The 14,358-nt window shown below is 40.2% G+C and overlaps 1 protein-coding gene across 1 annotated transcript in view; it reads right to left on the bottom strand.

Moving 5' to 3' along the window:
* Positions 1 to 3,296: 3,296 nt before the first annotated feature.
* Positions 3,297 to 14,358, bottom strand: part of POU2AF2 (POU class 2 homeobox associating factor 2) — a 40,299-nt gene continuing 29,237 nt past the window's right edge. Inside the window, exons 3-5 of the mRNA XM_079101663.1 lie at positions 10,835 to 10,877; positions 8,009 to 8,307; positions 3,297 to 6,730 (exon numbers count right to left, since the gene is read on the bottom strand). Coding sequence (XP_078957789.1) covers positions 6,329 to 6,730; positions 8,009 to 8,307; positions 10,835 to 10,877 — 744 coding nt within the window. The 3' untranslated portion in view covers positions 3,297 to 6,328. The remainder of the gene's footprint in view (positions 6,731 to 8,008; positions 8,308 to 10,834; positions 10,878 to 14,358) is intronic.

The raw sequence follows: 14,358 nt of genomic DNA, 5'->3' as shown, positions 1-14,358 counted from the left end.
GAAGTTTTTAAACTGAATATTTTAACTGAAAATTTTTGGTAGTCATTAGTATGCAAACGAAACTACAAAGCATTATGTTTTTCCCCCAAAGAGGTTTTATTAAGCTTAGGTACAGGAATATTGAAAGATTTTCTGTATAAGGAAAAGGGTAGTTTATTCCCTCCAAATTTGACTACAGCTATAAATTTTCCTTATTAATGCAAAGTTCTTTTGTCACCTTGAGATTGGACACTGTTACCAAATCTTGTGGGAAATATCAAATTCCAAAATATTGAATATATGGAGGAAACAAGTAAGTATTAGGCCCTAGAATGAATTTTTGGCTCATATGAAAATGACCAGGAAGACTATTAGATGAAAGCTTTTCAGTGGTTTGTCAATCGCTTCCCATAAGACACACTTGAAGTTTTAACTTTTTTCCTTTCAAAGTTTCCATGAGGAACAAGTACTTGATAATTTATCCTTTTATAAAATGACATCATATCATACACTTCTTAAAAAGTTCATCTTTTACTTATAACATTTTGATTATGCCCTATTTGAGACATACAAAAACATATCAAGAATACTGTGATGAACCCATCTGCTATGTATAACCATAGAACTCTAATAAGAAAAGAATACTGTGATGAAAACCTATGTATCACCAAGGTTAAGAAACAAAATGGTTGAGTGCTCTTTTGTTTATGACTAAATTGATTTATTAAGCATTGAAATGTGGATTATTCCACTCAAGATACTTTGTTAGGGGAAAGGTTAGCAGGACCACCTTTCAATTTTTCCAAAACAAAAGAACTAATTCGTAGATACTATTTTTTTTTTTTTTTGGTTCTCATTTTTTTCCCTTTTGGAACATGTAACATATTTTATTGTTTTCCTTTTTTCTTCTAATGTACTGAAAATTACATTGCATATTGTAAACCTACATGATTATTAGGGATTATGGTTTTAGAGGACTTCTGTATCAAGATCAAATATAATGCGGTATCATCATTTGCAAATAACTGTAGAAGGTTTGTTATTATTTATTCAGTTTGACCCTGGGAGATTCTATTTCCTGATTTGTTTATCATACTTGTTTTAACAATGCCAGGGACAATATCAAAAACCAGATGATTTTTTTAATAAGTCTTATCAATGTAGTCCATGCTGATGCTAAATGAATTTTTCAACATTTTCCTGTGCTGTTTCAAAGGTTCAGTAATTTCCTTTCTTAAAGATATTTAAGAACACTAAATCAATTATCTTAAATATGGCACTACTAAAGTCCAAGATCCTAGTGTCTGAATTTGTAGAACATGTCTACTGGTGAGAATTTTCTCATATATAGTTTATAGAGAGCTGTCATCCACTGAGTCAAGGACTAAACAGTTATTCATCTTTGTGATCTTGGTTTAACTCAATCGACCACAGATTTAGTGAGCACCTACAACCTGCAAGGCCCTGAAACAGATGCTGGAGACTCAGTGATGAGCCATTCATGTGTTCTTCCTTAAGTTTCTTCAGCTAGTGAATCACTTTCTTTAGAGTGTATGATTTTGCACTTAACCTCTCTAGAGTCAATGGGTGGTGAATATGGTGTGTGAAAAGAACGGTGCAATATATTTTTTAATATAAAGCATACTTTAGACAGAACCCCGTGATTGAGCCCAATGGATGAATATAATTTTTTGTGTGGTTGATAGAATCTCTATAGTGCAATGTGACTTAAACCTTGGATGTTAATTGTTCTTTGGGTACTTTAAATATAACTGATGTTCAATTCCTGTGACTATAATTTAGATTTACTTTTTGCAAATGGGTCACAAAGATACTTTTCTGTGTATACATATATATATATCTATAGGTAAATATAGATTTTACTATTGGGGTTATTCTTTTCCCTTTGTGGAATTTCTTTCGGAGCACTTCATTCTTCTTCCTCTACCACAATAGTACCATGACATTGTATTATTAACTGAGCTGTGGCAGGTCATAATGATCATTTTAAAGTATTTATTAAATAAACAAGGTAAAGATTTGGTTTTCTTCTCTCATTCTTTGGGGTTTGAATAACATTGTAAAAGAAATACAAACACTTCCAACTCCATGCCATGTCTGATTCCAGTGATTCACAGGATGATTGTCTGCATTTCAGTTTTTGCTTGGGCACGTTTCACTTTTGGCTTCTTTTTGACTTTCTCATCTAGTCTGCTTTCTTAAGTAGCTTGAATTTGACATCACTATCTCTGCTTACTTTAAATATTACTTATATGCTAAATCCTGGCAGGGCCTGAAAGAGTTGGAGTTTTGAATCTATGCTCTTTAATTTTCGCTGGCTTTCTTCAGAAAGCTGAGTCAGAGAAGAGCAGGTTCAAGGAAGGAGGGGGAGAGAAGAATGTGCACTTTTCCATATGTTGGTATTGTGCATGAAAAGGTGTGGTTGGTCCCCACATGCAGTAGAAAATTTGGAGTACTTGAGAAGGGAGCACTGTCTTTGTAGAAAATAAGACAAATACTCCATTTTCTGGATTGTTAGGAGCATGGTATTTTATGAGTGGTGGAATGAAATTGTTGATCATGAGTAATCATTTCCAATTATGGCAGTGTAAATGATAATTTTTATAATGGAATTAATTTTTAAAACTGCAACAACAACGAAGAAAATTGGGAGAACTCGAATGGGAAATAAGTTAGGGAAATAAACATAATTACTTTTCCTGTTTCAATTTTGTACCTTTTTTTTCACTTTTTAACAAAAATGTTCCCAGAACAATAAAACAAATTATATGAAGTTTAGAAACACATTGGCAAGCTAAACAGATTTCTTAAAAGTCATTTATCATTTGGAATTCATTAGCATCACTCCTATTGCCTCCAAGCACTTTTAGGCTAGATAACCAAAATGGATAGTACCATGTGTGGGCCTGTGTGTGTCTCCTTTTTTATTAATTGACTTTGTTAAACACCAAGAAAGGGGTACAATGCTTAAAGAAGAATGTATACACCACTGCACTCACTGCCTTTTCTTGTGTTTGGAGGTCTGTTGGCTGAACTCTACTTATCTGAGAACCAATGCAACTTCAGGTTGTGAAGAGATGAATGGACATAATACATGGGTAGATAACATCCTAGTTAGTGATATGAGCATGTCTAATATTTAGCATAATTATAAAGAGCAAAAGTTATTTGGAGATACATAGACATTATCTATAATCATATTACTATATATGATATATATTATATCTATATAGCTCCATATACATGTATATATGGTACATGAACAATATTGTGTTGTTGCTTTTTAGTAACAAATGATGAGTAGTTATAAATTTTACACAATTCAGAAAAATTACTCTGACCCCCATGAGGATCCCTAAATGCATAGAGAGGGACAGATCTCTTCTTTCTGATGCGGAGATCTATTGTCCAGGTATAAGTTGCTGCTGGGTGACAGATGACTCTGCCAAAGTTATTAGAAACCAGGACTAAGGCTCCAGTTCCCACTGGAGTGGAGAAAGAGCAGTTTTTCTCTCCCACACTGGTTGTTGCTACCTTTCACTGAAGAACAAATATTGAGCTAAATAAAGTTCAGGCTGATTTTATTTCCTCTGCGTATGTTCCCAGGAGTGACGTTGCTGGATCATAGGGTAGTCATGTTTCTAAATTTTTGAGGAAACTATACTATTGAAGAGATATTTGCATTTATTTATTTGTTGTGGCTCTATCCATGATATCCAAGATATAGAAACAATCTAAGTGTCTGTCATTGGATAAATGAATGAGAAAATGTGCTAGATAGACACAAAGTAATGCTATTCAGCCACAAAAAGATAAAATCCTGTCCTATGTGACAACATGGAAGGACCTGGATGACACATATTAAGTGAAATAAGCCAGGTGTAGAAAGACAAATATACCACAATCTCACTCACGTGCAGAATCTGTACAAGTCAATCTCACAGAAATAGAGAATAGAATAATGGTTCTTAGAGGCTGAAGAGGGGAGAGGATTGATGGGTAGAAGCTGGTTAAACAGTGCAGACTTAGAAGGAATAGGTTTTGGTGTGCCATTGCAAAGTAGGGTGACTACAGTCAGTGTATTAGTCAGCTTTCAGTAGCTGTGACAAATGCCTGAGAAAAACAATTCAGAGGAGGAAATATTTATTTGGGCTCATGGTTTCAGGGGTTTCAGTCTAAGGTCAGTTGGCTCCATTGTTTTGGGCCCGAAGTGAGGCAGAACATGAGGATGGAAGAGCATGGAAGAGGAAAGCTGCTCAGCTCATGGCAGTCAGGGAGCAGTAAGAGAGAATGGAAGGGGCTGAGGACAAGACAAGAAATACCTTTCCCCCAACCAGGGCCCACTCCCTCTCAGTAGTTCATTCAGCTCTCAATGGATTAAATCTGTTGATGATCCACACATGATCCAATCACTTCCTAAAAGCTGCACCTCTGAACACCATTCCACTATACCAAGCCCTCAGCACCTGAGCCTTTGGAGGACATTTCCTATTCAAACCATATTGGTTTATAGTAATACATTATATATTTCAAAAGCACTAGAAGAGGATTTTTATTGTTCTACATGTCCAAGAAATTATACACGTTTGAGGTGATAGATATGCTAAATACCTTAATTCGATCATTATCTAATGTATACATCTATTGAAACATTGCATTGTACCTCCAGAAGTGGGTACAATTACTGCTTGTCAATAAAAAATAAAATTTAAGAAAAGGAAAGAAATTATATATCAGGTTGCCAGAAAAGAGCTGGTGGGAGCAAGGAAGTTGGTTGGCCTGGAACAGCACTGCCCAGCAGGTGAGGCTCATTCTTGATTTGCTCTCCTGGGAGAGAGCTTTGGGGTGTGAGGTAAAGGAAGGCTTCCTACCCAAGCATATCTGCAGGTACTCCATAAATTAGGAAGGTGTTTGCTGAACCAGAATATATCCTTAAAGGAGTAGAGAAGGTGAAATACCAACTATTCATGTCTAAGTGTGAACAAATCCCTTTATTTGAATTTCTGGACTCCGACCTAAGCTGAGGCAGAGAATGAATACTAGTAGAAGATGTAATAGAGCCTGCATTGAAGAGTTGTGGGCAACCAGGGGGAAAACGAGAGTCTTGGCCTCCAGAGGATGGTCAGGGGAACCCGAGGGATCAGAAAGATGTGAGAAGGAAGTAAAGGAAGGACAGTGGTAGAAAGATGTGTAATTTGTGGGCCTTGATTTATGCATTTTCAGTCAAAGTATGTGCAGGGCACTTTTGATGGATGTGGCCTGCAGACAGGTACAGTGCTTGGTGGGGGGTTTTCATCATTGGCAAAGGAACCCACACCAGTCAGACTTATGGGAGACAGATTAGTGTTTCAGATGGTGTTTCTTCATTTTCACACACTGAGAGCTATACATCTCTGACCAATAAGCCATCAGCAAGGCATAGTTAGGAGACACTGTGTGGTGCCATTGACTCACCTGACAACATGTCCTTCTTCCATGCCACTTTGCTTTTTGGCATTCTGTGGTCTGTTTTTGCCAACAGCTTAGTCCAATTTTCTGTATTTTCTTTAAAATGCACAGATTCTGATTTGATCACCAAATGTCCATTTTACTCATCTACTCTGATAACCTAGTCTTATTCCTCAGGGAGACCATGTCTATCTTAATTTAGACTGTCAATCAAACAAAATTTTTGACTTTTTTGGGTTGAATTGATTTTTTGACATCTGGGCTTTAGAGCAGAGTTGAAACTATGTATTTAAAAAAAACCACAATCTCTGGGCCTCATCCTCTTTTATTGACAGTAACACATTTACATACGGTGCCATATCTTTTTACTGGGCCTTTACAAGTCCTTGCAAAGAGGGAAATGCATATAACACTTCAAAGTATGTGGTATAAAGTGAATTTTGCTTTATGTGCCTCAACCGATGTTATATTCTATCTATTCTCTTTTATTAAATAATATACATGACTTATAACTAAGAAAATTAGGAAAACCATTATGTTTTATGATCTGCATAATTTAAGAAAAAAATCAGTGCCAAAAATAATATTTCAAAGATAATGGGAGATTCAGGATGGATTTGGCTACTAAATTTCCAAAATGACCTCTCTGTAAGGTTGCCTCACTAGAATATGGTCCATGGTATATTTAATTGACACTGAATTGTATTTCAATGGGGTTTTGATGGTGAAGATTGCAAATAAATGCCATCGTCCATTAACAAAGGTGGTATTATGGCTTATCCTGAAAATCCAGTTCTGAATGAACCAGCACACCTAAAGCAATTCGTGGAACACAGAACCCAACTTAAAGAAAAGCACAGAAGTCCTTTGGTCCACACCCTCAGTAAGCTCTGCGACATTCATATGTCCCCCAGGTCACACTCCCATCTTCTTTGGTCCAAGGTGAAGGGTCATGAAGGGAAGAGGGGTCTGTCCCCTCATCTGGGGAGAGAGGCACCACTTTTGGTGGTAGGTCATTTGACACCGTCATGAAAGGGGTAAAGGGGTAAGGAGGTGGTGTGGGGTACCCGGATGTGTTGTGCAGATCCTCCAGTGTGTGCAGCGAATAGGACTGAGTGCCTCCAAGGGAGGCCCCCCAGCTGGAGCTCCTGTGCGGCATGGTACTTCCTGACTCAAGTTGGGAGAGGCAGCTGGTGCTGGGTGGCAAGGTCTGCAGGGCATCGGCGGGCATGGGGTCCGGTTGGCTGAGGCCATCAGGCACTGTCTGCTCCCAGGAGTCCCTCTGAAGAGAGCAGGGTTATGCATTAGCTGATGCTTTGCTGTTATAAGGGTTGCTGCTGGATCACGCTTCCAGAGCAGCCTCAGGACCTCCCTCTGTTGTTGAAACCTACCCAGGCAGCTTTATTGGTTCACCAGAGGGGAATGTTTTGGTTCTTTTTTACTCTTGAATGAGATTTCCTATATTTATTGAGATTTCTTTTCCCAGAAAACAACATTAAATGAGTGAAATGTGAGAAGAATAAAACGGCAATTTACCTAGCATTCTATTGTTTACAATAAAGCACTGCTTGCATTCTTTTTGAGGTTCAGGTGTCTCTGAGTCCCAGAATATCCTTTATACAAGTGGGTAAGCCAGCCCTTGAACGGTTTTTGGAAGGAGTAGACTTCCAACTACACAGTGAGCTTGCAAGTGGGCTGAGGAGACTGCCCTGACCTGAGTGAGCAAAGAAGTAGGCTTGGTGCTACCTCCCCAAGTCTACCTCTCTTGGAGTAGGCTGGATTCATTCATAGCTGTGCCACTACTCCCCTCCTGACTCTGAGCACCTCACTTTGTTCATCTCTGAAATGGGACTTTCATAAACATTTCCTGAGTTAGTGCAGTATTAAATGAACAAAAGCACATAAAGATTCCTGGCATAGAAAAGGTACTCAATAATGTTAATTCCCTTTCCCACCCCTTTTTCTCTAAAATTCCACCTCTGGAGATTCATTCCCTTGTGGCAAGAAGGCTTTATAGTTTTAGTTTTCACGAAGAGTTTTAGCATCCTTCAGATCTCTATGAACTTGTCTTGTTGGAAGGATCCAGAGAACAACGTTTTATGGTAGAAATATTTTGGGAAAGCAGGAGGTAAGGGGCTGGGTGGGAAGGAGAAGCTACCTGAGCTTGTGCTGAAAGATCACCTAGACGTGTCTAGATGTAACTTCATGCTTCTCTCTATGCGCAGGAGGAATGATCATGACTTGTGCCAATAGCGTGGGGGAATGTGGCAAAATCTATAGGCTATTAGCAAAATGAATGTAAGTTTTCCCTTATAGCTTTTCTAGTTCAAATCCCTAGATGGATGCTTGCTGTCAAGGTTAACATCGATCTTTGAGCAAGGCTCCCTCAGGTGTCCTGGCAGAGCCGGCCTGACCTGGCCCCTCTGGACAGCAGCAGAGCAGCCTCAGGGTCTCCAGGAGTCAGACCCGCTTCAAGCTAGTTGCCCAGCGCGTGGCCGGGCCGATCCGTGGGAGCCGCCTCCTCGCGTTACTCCCTGCTCCTGAAATAACGCATACTCACAAATACAAAGTGAGCCGGCTCGCTGGGAAAGGGTGGTGGCAGCAGCGGCGGCAGCGGCGAGGCGCTGAACAGAGAGCCCGGGCTTGGGGTCAGGGCGGGCGGGCGGTAGTCCCCGTAGGGCTCCGCCAGGTAGGACTCCAGCAGCGCCGCGTGGCTCTGTCCTGCCGAGGACTCGCAGGGAAAGGGCTTCGCCACGCTGGAGGTGTAGATGTCATTTGAAAACGGTTTACTGTTGTGGAAGTCTGAGTCAGACAAAAAAGATCTTCTGACGCCATAGTAACCTGACATGACCGGCGAACCTGTTGGCAAAGGAAAGACCAGTGGGCAGAAATTCCCAGCCCAGGAATGTCAGGGCATCTCGGTTGCTACTGAGTGGCTCTAGTGTGAAATGATGTTCCCAACACCTGCCTGACACCAACGTTAACAGAAATAAACCAACGTCTTGAAAAGCTCGAGACAAGCCTGCGTTACTTTTAAAAACTGTGCTGACCCGGAATATTCACTACGCCTTTAGGAATGAGTTCCTTTTAGATGCCACCGTCACTGTTGAACCATTCACACAGGCAGCACACATTGGCCTTCTGTGTGTAGCTGGGCACTACTCTTGGAAAGGGCTGGGTTTAAAGATCTAAGTCAAATTTACATTTTATTGAATGAAGCATCTTTCCACAGCTTCTGAGCTCTGTCCCTGTAATACAAGACTGCTTCTGGGCTTATTACCTGAGATACTGAATTTCCAGATGAGGTGACACAGACCATTCCACCGCAGATCAGAGGCTTTTTACTCTGTCTTCTAATTCTTTTGTCTACTGACCTTTAACACCACGTTTCTCATTGAGAAGGCATCAATAGAGGGCTTGCTTTGGGATAATATGGTTGTACAGAAGCCAATTTTAGAGGAACACAGAATCTTTCTGGCTTTGAGGAGTTTGATGTTATTTGCTGCCCTCTTGTGGCCATCATTCAGCTCTCCAGGGCACTGAGTTTAGGAAGAGTGGTACTGAAGCTAGGGTGGAAGTCAGAAAAGCTGAAACTGAGGCGTCTCATTAAGGCCAGGGAGATGGTTTCAGAAGAGAAGAAATGTGTTTTTTAAACTACTTTCTGACCCAGTGTCTTAATTGTAGCAAGAAATACATGATCATTTAGAACACAGTTGGGGGTATAGACCAACGTGTAAAATCCATGGTTAAGTATTCCAGCTGGTGGTAGGGTCAGTGTGGTCTAATTAGCTAAGACCAACACCCTGAGTCATAGAAGGTGGAACTAGGGGAAAGACACAAGTGGTGTTTCCCTTCACTTCCCACAACCAGAGCAGAGGACTTCTGAACTTTGTCCCACCCACTCTTGGAGGAAAGAAGACCATCTCATGGAAACCCTTCCTCTTTGTTATCATGACTCAGTCCTGCATGAGGACATACACAGAACTTGGGCCACCCCCACATGATGCTATGTGTACTATGCTCATGACTCTTTCAAGTGTCTTTACAACCAATCTGCAAGCTCCACGGTGGCAGAGCTCAGGTCTTACACATTTTCCGTAAACTGAATAACATCATGTTGTGTTCAACAATTGTACTCAAGTTTATTCATTCAGAAGAAACAATCAAAATTCCCCCATCAAAACCTTTAGCATAATTCTACTCACTTTATTTTCATCTTAGATTCTATACCCCCAAACTTCAAATCTATTCATGTATTTTGCAGGCTGCAGTTAGAATTTTAATTATAAGCAAACTTCTTTGGGAAAAAAAAAAATCTGTGTAAATGCAAGTTAGTATCAATAAATAGATTTCTGTTTCATGTCATTAATTCATATCCACAGGAATGAATGGTTAAAGCTGAGAACAGGATGAAGAATATGTAAACAAGGCTTCCAGGTTGTCATACCTTTATTTCCAATTTCTAAATAAAAACAACCACGAAGGAAAAACCTCTCTTAAAGCATATCTTTTTCTCCTTAAAAGGAGGAAGAAGAATTCTAGATGAAAAGAGAAGCTGCAGAAGTTTCCTTCTATAGAAGAGAGCAGATGGAAGCAAATTACGATGGCAGAAAATATGATTTGAAAACTTAACATAGAGACATTTGTTTATTTGGAATCTTCTAAAGCTCTTTTTTGTTTCTGTGGCTCTAAAACTATTGAGAAGGCCTGTGGCACTTCTGAGTTTGAGCTCTGGAAGGGGTGTTTTTGTGTGTGTGCATGTGTGTGGATTAGAGTGACCCAAATAATTACTAAGAATTCCCCCTTGTTGGTGCAGAGTAGTTCTAATCTCAGTTACTTTGGAGGTTGAGCAGGAGGATTGTAAATTCCAGGACAGGCTGGGCAACACAGACTTTGTTTTAAAAAAAAAATGCTCATTTTCCATCCCCACAGGAATATTTAATGAGATGTATGTTGAAATGAATACATCATGCTCAACTGAGTGGGTGATGCGCAGAGAGCACCCAGTTAATGGTGATTCCACATTCCTGTCCTCAGGTATCTTTCTGTGTCTAAAGCAGGCACCTCGTCTATCAAATTGTGTTAGAACTTTAGATGTATTAAAACTGTCAGGGGCTTAATTCCTCTTGCTTTTGCCCAAGAACTTTCTTCTAGGCTGAGGAACTAAAGGCTGACTTCAACACACAATGGATTCTAAGCTGAGGACTGACTGAATGAGGTCTGTCTTCACTGATTTTACATTTTGAAAATAGTCATTTTAAAGATCAAATTTGTTAAAGTGATGTAAGGCAGCTGTGAAGAAAAAAAAACAAAGAAACAACAGGAACCCAAATGCTCAGTTTCATTTTGAAGGGGAATTAATTGCCCATTGCATTGAATTACTCACCTGGCATCTGGGCGAAGGGAGACTGGGAGGAGCCGATGCTGCCCTGGAAAGCAAACAGAGTGCACGTGTGTTCTTAGGCGTGAGCTCAAACTTAATTAAAAAACTAGGAATGCATTCTACAAGCTTTATTTTCTGATACTCAGAATGTACTACTTGAAGTATTGGTTGTGGGTGTCAACAGAGTAAGAATTCAAGTACTGAAGAATGTTTTCCAAGGGACAGAGAGAAACCCAACTCTTAGATTCTGGTAAACCAGCTGACAAGCACTGGCTGGGTGAAATAGAGTGATTTATCCTTTGTGTTTCACTGTTTGTGTCAGTACTTATTCATCAAACAGGTATTAAGTGTAGCGTATTTTGAGTGTGTGTACGTATATATACATACATTCGGCATTTGTCTTCAATCCCTAATGGCTACGTTTTATTGTCAATCTCCACGTAGAATAGAAGCTCCACCAAGGGTAAGTGACCTTGACTGTGACTTGCCCTTATTGCCCAGAAGAGAATGTAGTTCATAATAGGCACAATAAAAATATGTGGAATGAAGATTCAGTGCTCAGAGAACCCACGATTATTGATGTGGGGGTTGGGGGATGTGGTAGGTTGAATTGTGTCCCCCTAAAGGATAGATTGAATTTTTTTCTTTTTACTATTACAAAAATTTATTAAACAAAAAGTTTAATATGAAGATTTTATGACCCAATTTTATATCATAGTAAAACAAACCTTTTGGAGAGAGGACACGGATTTCTGTGCTGAATAGTCATTATTTATATTTGTTCAAAGGCTTCTTCTTTTTGGGGGGAGGGTACTGATATTGAACTCAGGGGTACTCAACAACCACATCCTCAGCCCTATTTTGTATTTCATTTAAAGACAGGTCTCACGCAGTTGCCTAGCACCTCACTTTTGCTGAGGCTGGCTTTGAACTTGGCATCCTCCTGCCTCAGCCTCCTGAGCCTCCTGGGATTACGGGCATGAGCCACCGCGCCTGGCTCATTCTAAGGCTTTTAACATGATGATTCTACTTCTTCCTATTACCACATTCCAATATAGTTGTGTTGCCCACAGTTGCCATCTCCACACATTCATCTGTCACAAGATTCATGAACAGATCACACCCCTGAAATATTCCTTGGACATATTTTACACCATGATAAAATCTTGTCCATAATTTTTTCTTTTTTCAGCTTGGGAGGGTGACTGTTGTCTTCTCTGCAGCCTCAGAGCTGCTTTGAAACAGAATTGGCAGCCTCCCTCCTAGATCTTAATCCCTGGTACCTGTGAATGAAACTTTTTTTGGAAATAGGATCTCTGAAGACATAATTACTTAAATAAGATGAGGTCATGCTGAAATAGAGTGGGCCCTGAATCACATCTGACTGATGTCCCTATAAGAAGAGAAGGACACACCAAGGAGAAGACTGAGGAGAGAAGGTTATATGAAGATGGAGGCAGAAAATTGAGTGATACAACCTTAAACCACAGAAGGCCTAGAATTGCTGGCAACCATCAGAAGTTCAGAAGAGGAGAGGATAGATTTTTCTCTAGTGGCTCCCAAGGGAGCATTACCCTGACATCTCGATTTCAGACTTCCAACCTCCGGAATGTTGAGAAAATAAATTTCTGTTGCTTTAAGCCATCTGTTTGTGGTAACTTGTTACTACAGCCCTGGGAAACAACACAGGGGAGATTGATGATGAAACAGACGATCTGCAGTGTGAGAAGCATGGTCAGGAAAAGGTGGGGCTGTGTGGGCACCTGCAGTGGCTTTAGGGGTGAGTGGTGTTCCCCACTTATGGAAGAGGTGATGCTTATGCTGACCCTCTAAAGGACACATGAATTTTGAGGAGGACACAAACACTCAGAGTCTTCACACATACATTTGCCAGTTCTAACTCCAGGATGACCCTGGGCAAAGTAAGTGGAGGATACAGTTGATATCCAGTTCTTTGGAACTGAGCTTTTAGTCCTGACCCTCAAGATCCTATAGATTCTCAGGAATTGCAGAGATTAGAGTCTCAACCACCCACTCCGTGCTTGAATTCTCTGCGTTTTACCAACACTAGGTGTATCTAATAGCCAGTGACACAATCAGCACCTTCTGGGGAGGCCCATTTCTTCTTTGGGGAACTTTGACTATTACACAGCAGGCTGGAAAGAGACCACTCTCCTAGTTCTAATCGTTTCAGTCCATAGAGACTAAGTTTAACTCTTGTTTCAAGTACAGACTTTCAAATATTTGAAGACAACCCATCATTTCCCAACTGTCTTAGTCTCAGCTCCAGCTTCTATAACAAATATCATAGACTAGGTGACTTAAATGATAATTTTATTTCTCATAGTTCGGGGGGCTGGAAGTCTGAGGTCATGATTAGGGCCCTCTTGGGTCTGCCTGAGTACATGGCAAAGAGAGAGATCATCTCTCTTGTGTTTCTTCTTATAAGGTTTCTACTCTAATGACCTACGTATCTGTGGAAGGCCCCACCTCCAAATACCATCACACTGGGGATTAGGGATTTAACATATGAATTTTGAGAAGAATGTAAACATTCAGTTCCTAGCACCAACCAGGAAACTTGCCTTCTGTGGGCAAAATCTCCTCCACCCACACAGAGGCAGCACAGTATTAAAAGTAAAGATTCTGGAACCAGAGCATCCCTGTTTGAATTCCAGCACTGCCTCTTGTTATTTGTTGGATCTTAGGTACATGAAGATTAACTGAGGTCAAGATGTTGAGCACTTATAATGGTGTCTGGCTCAGAATAGGAAGTGTATACTCATTAGCCATTATTATACTAGTCCCCCTTATGTGGGAGGATATGTTCCAACACCCCTAGTGGATGCTTGAATCTGTGCATAGCACCAAACCCCGAAGATACTCCTACTTATACAAACCATGATAGAGTTTAACTTATAAATTAGGCACAGTAAGAGATTAATGCTAACTTGTGATAAAACAATCTGTAATTAAATCACCAGGATCACTGCTCCTGCGCTTTGAGGCCATAATGAAGTAAAATGAGGGTTACTTGAATATAAGCACTGTGATGCTTTGAGGCCATAATGAAGTAAAATGAGGGTTACTTGAATATAAGCACTGTGATGCTGAGACAGTGACCTGACAACTGAGAAGGCCGCTGAGTGACTCACGTGTGGGCAGTGTATACAGTGTTGTCACAGTAGACAGAGTTATGATTCACGTCTTGAGCAGGACAGAGTGGGACGGCATGAGATTTTATCATGCTACTCAGAATGGCGCACAATTAAAAAATTATCAATGGTTTATTTCTGGAATTTTCCATTTAACATTTTCAGAGAGGGGTTGGCTGTGGGTAACTGAAACTGGTAAATGAAACTGAGGATCATGGTGGGGGTGGGGGGGAAACTACTGTAACCTGCTGTATTTTTAAGTGCCTTTAAATTATGCTATATTCTTCTAAGTTTGCTTTGATTTCTGTGTTTTTCTGTATAGTAAGTTCACACTTTTGGGTAGAAGGAGGGAATCTCGGGCATGTAGTGGCC

The sequence above is a fragment of the Sciurus vulgaris genome, assembly GCF_902686455.1.
Source record: "Sciurus vulgaris genome assembly, chromosome: 11".
Lineage (NCBI taxonomy): Eukaryota > Metazoa > Chordata > Mammalia > Rodentia > Sciuridae > Sciurus > Sciurus vulgaris.
Note: the sequence above shows the minus strand (reverse complement) of the source record. Positions and strands in the feature narration are given on the sequence as shown.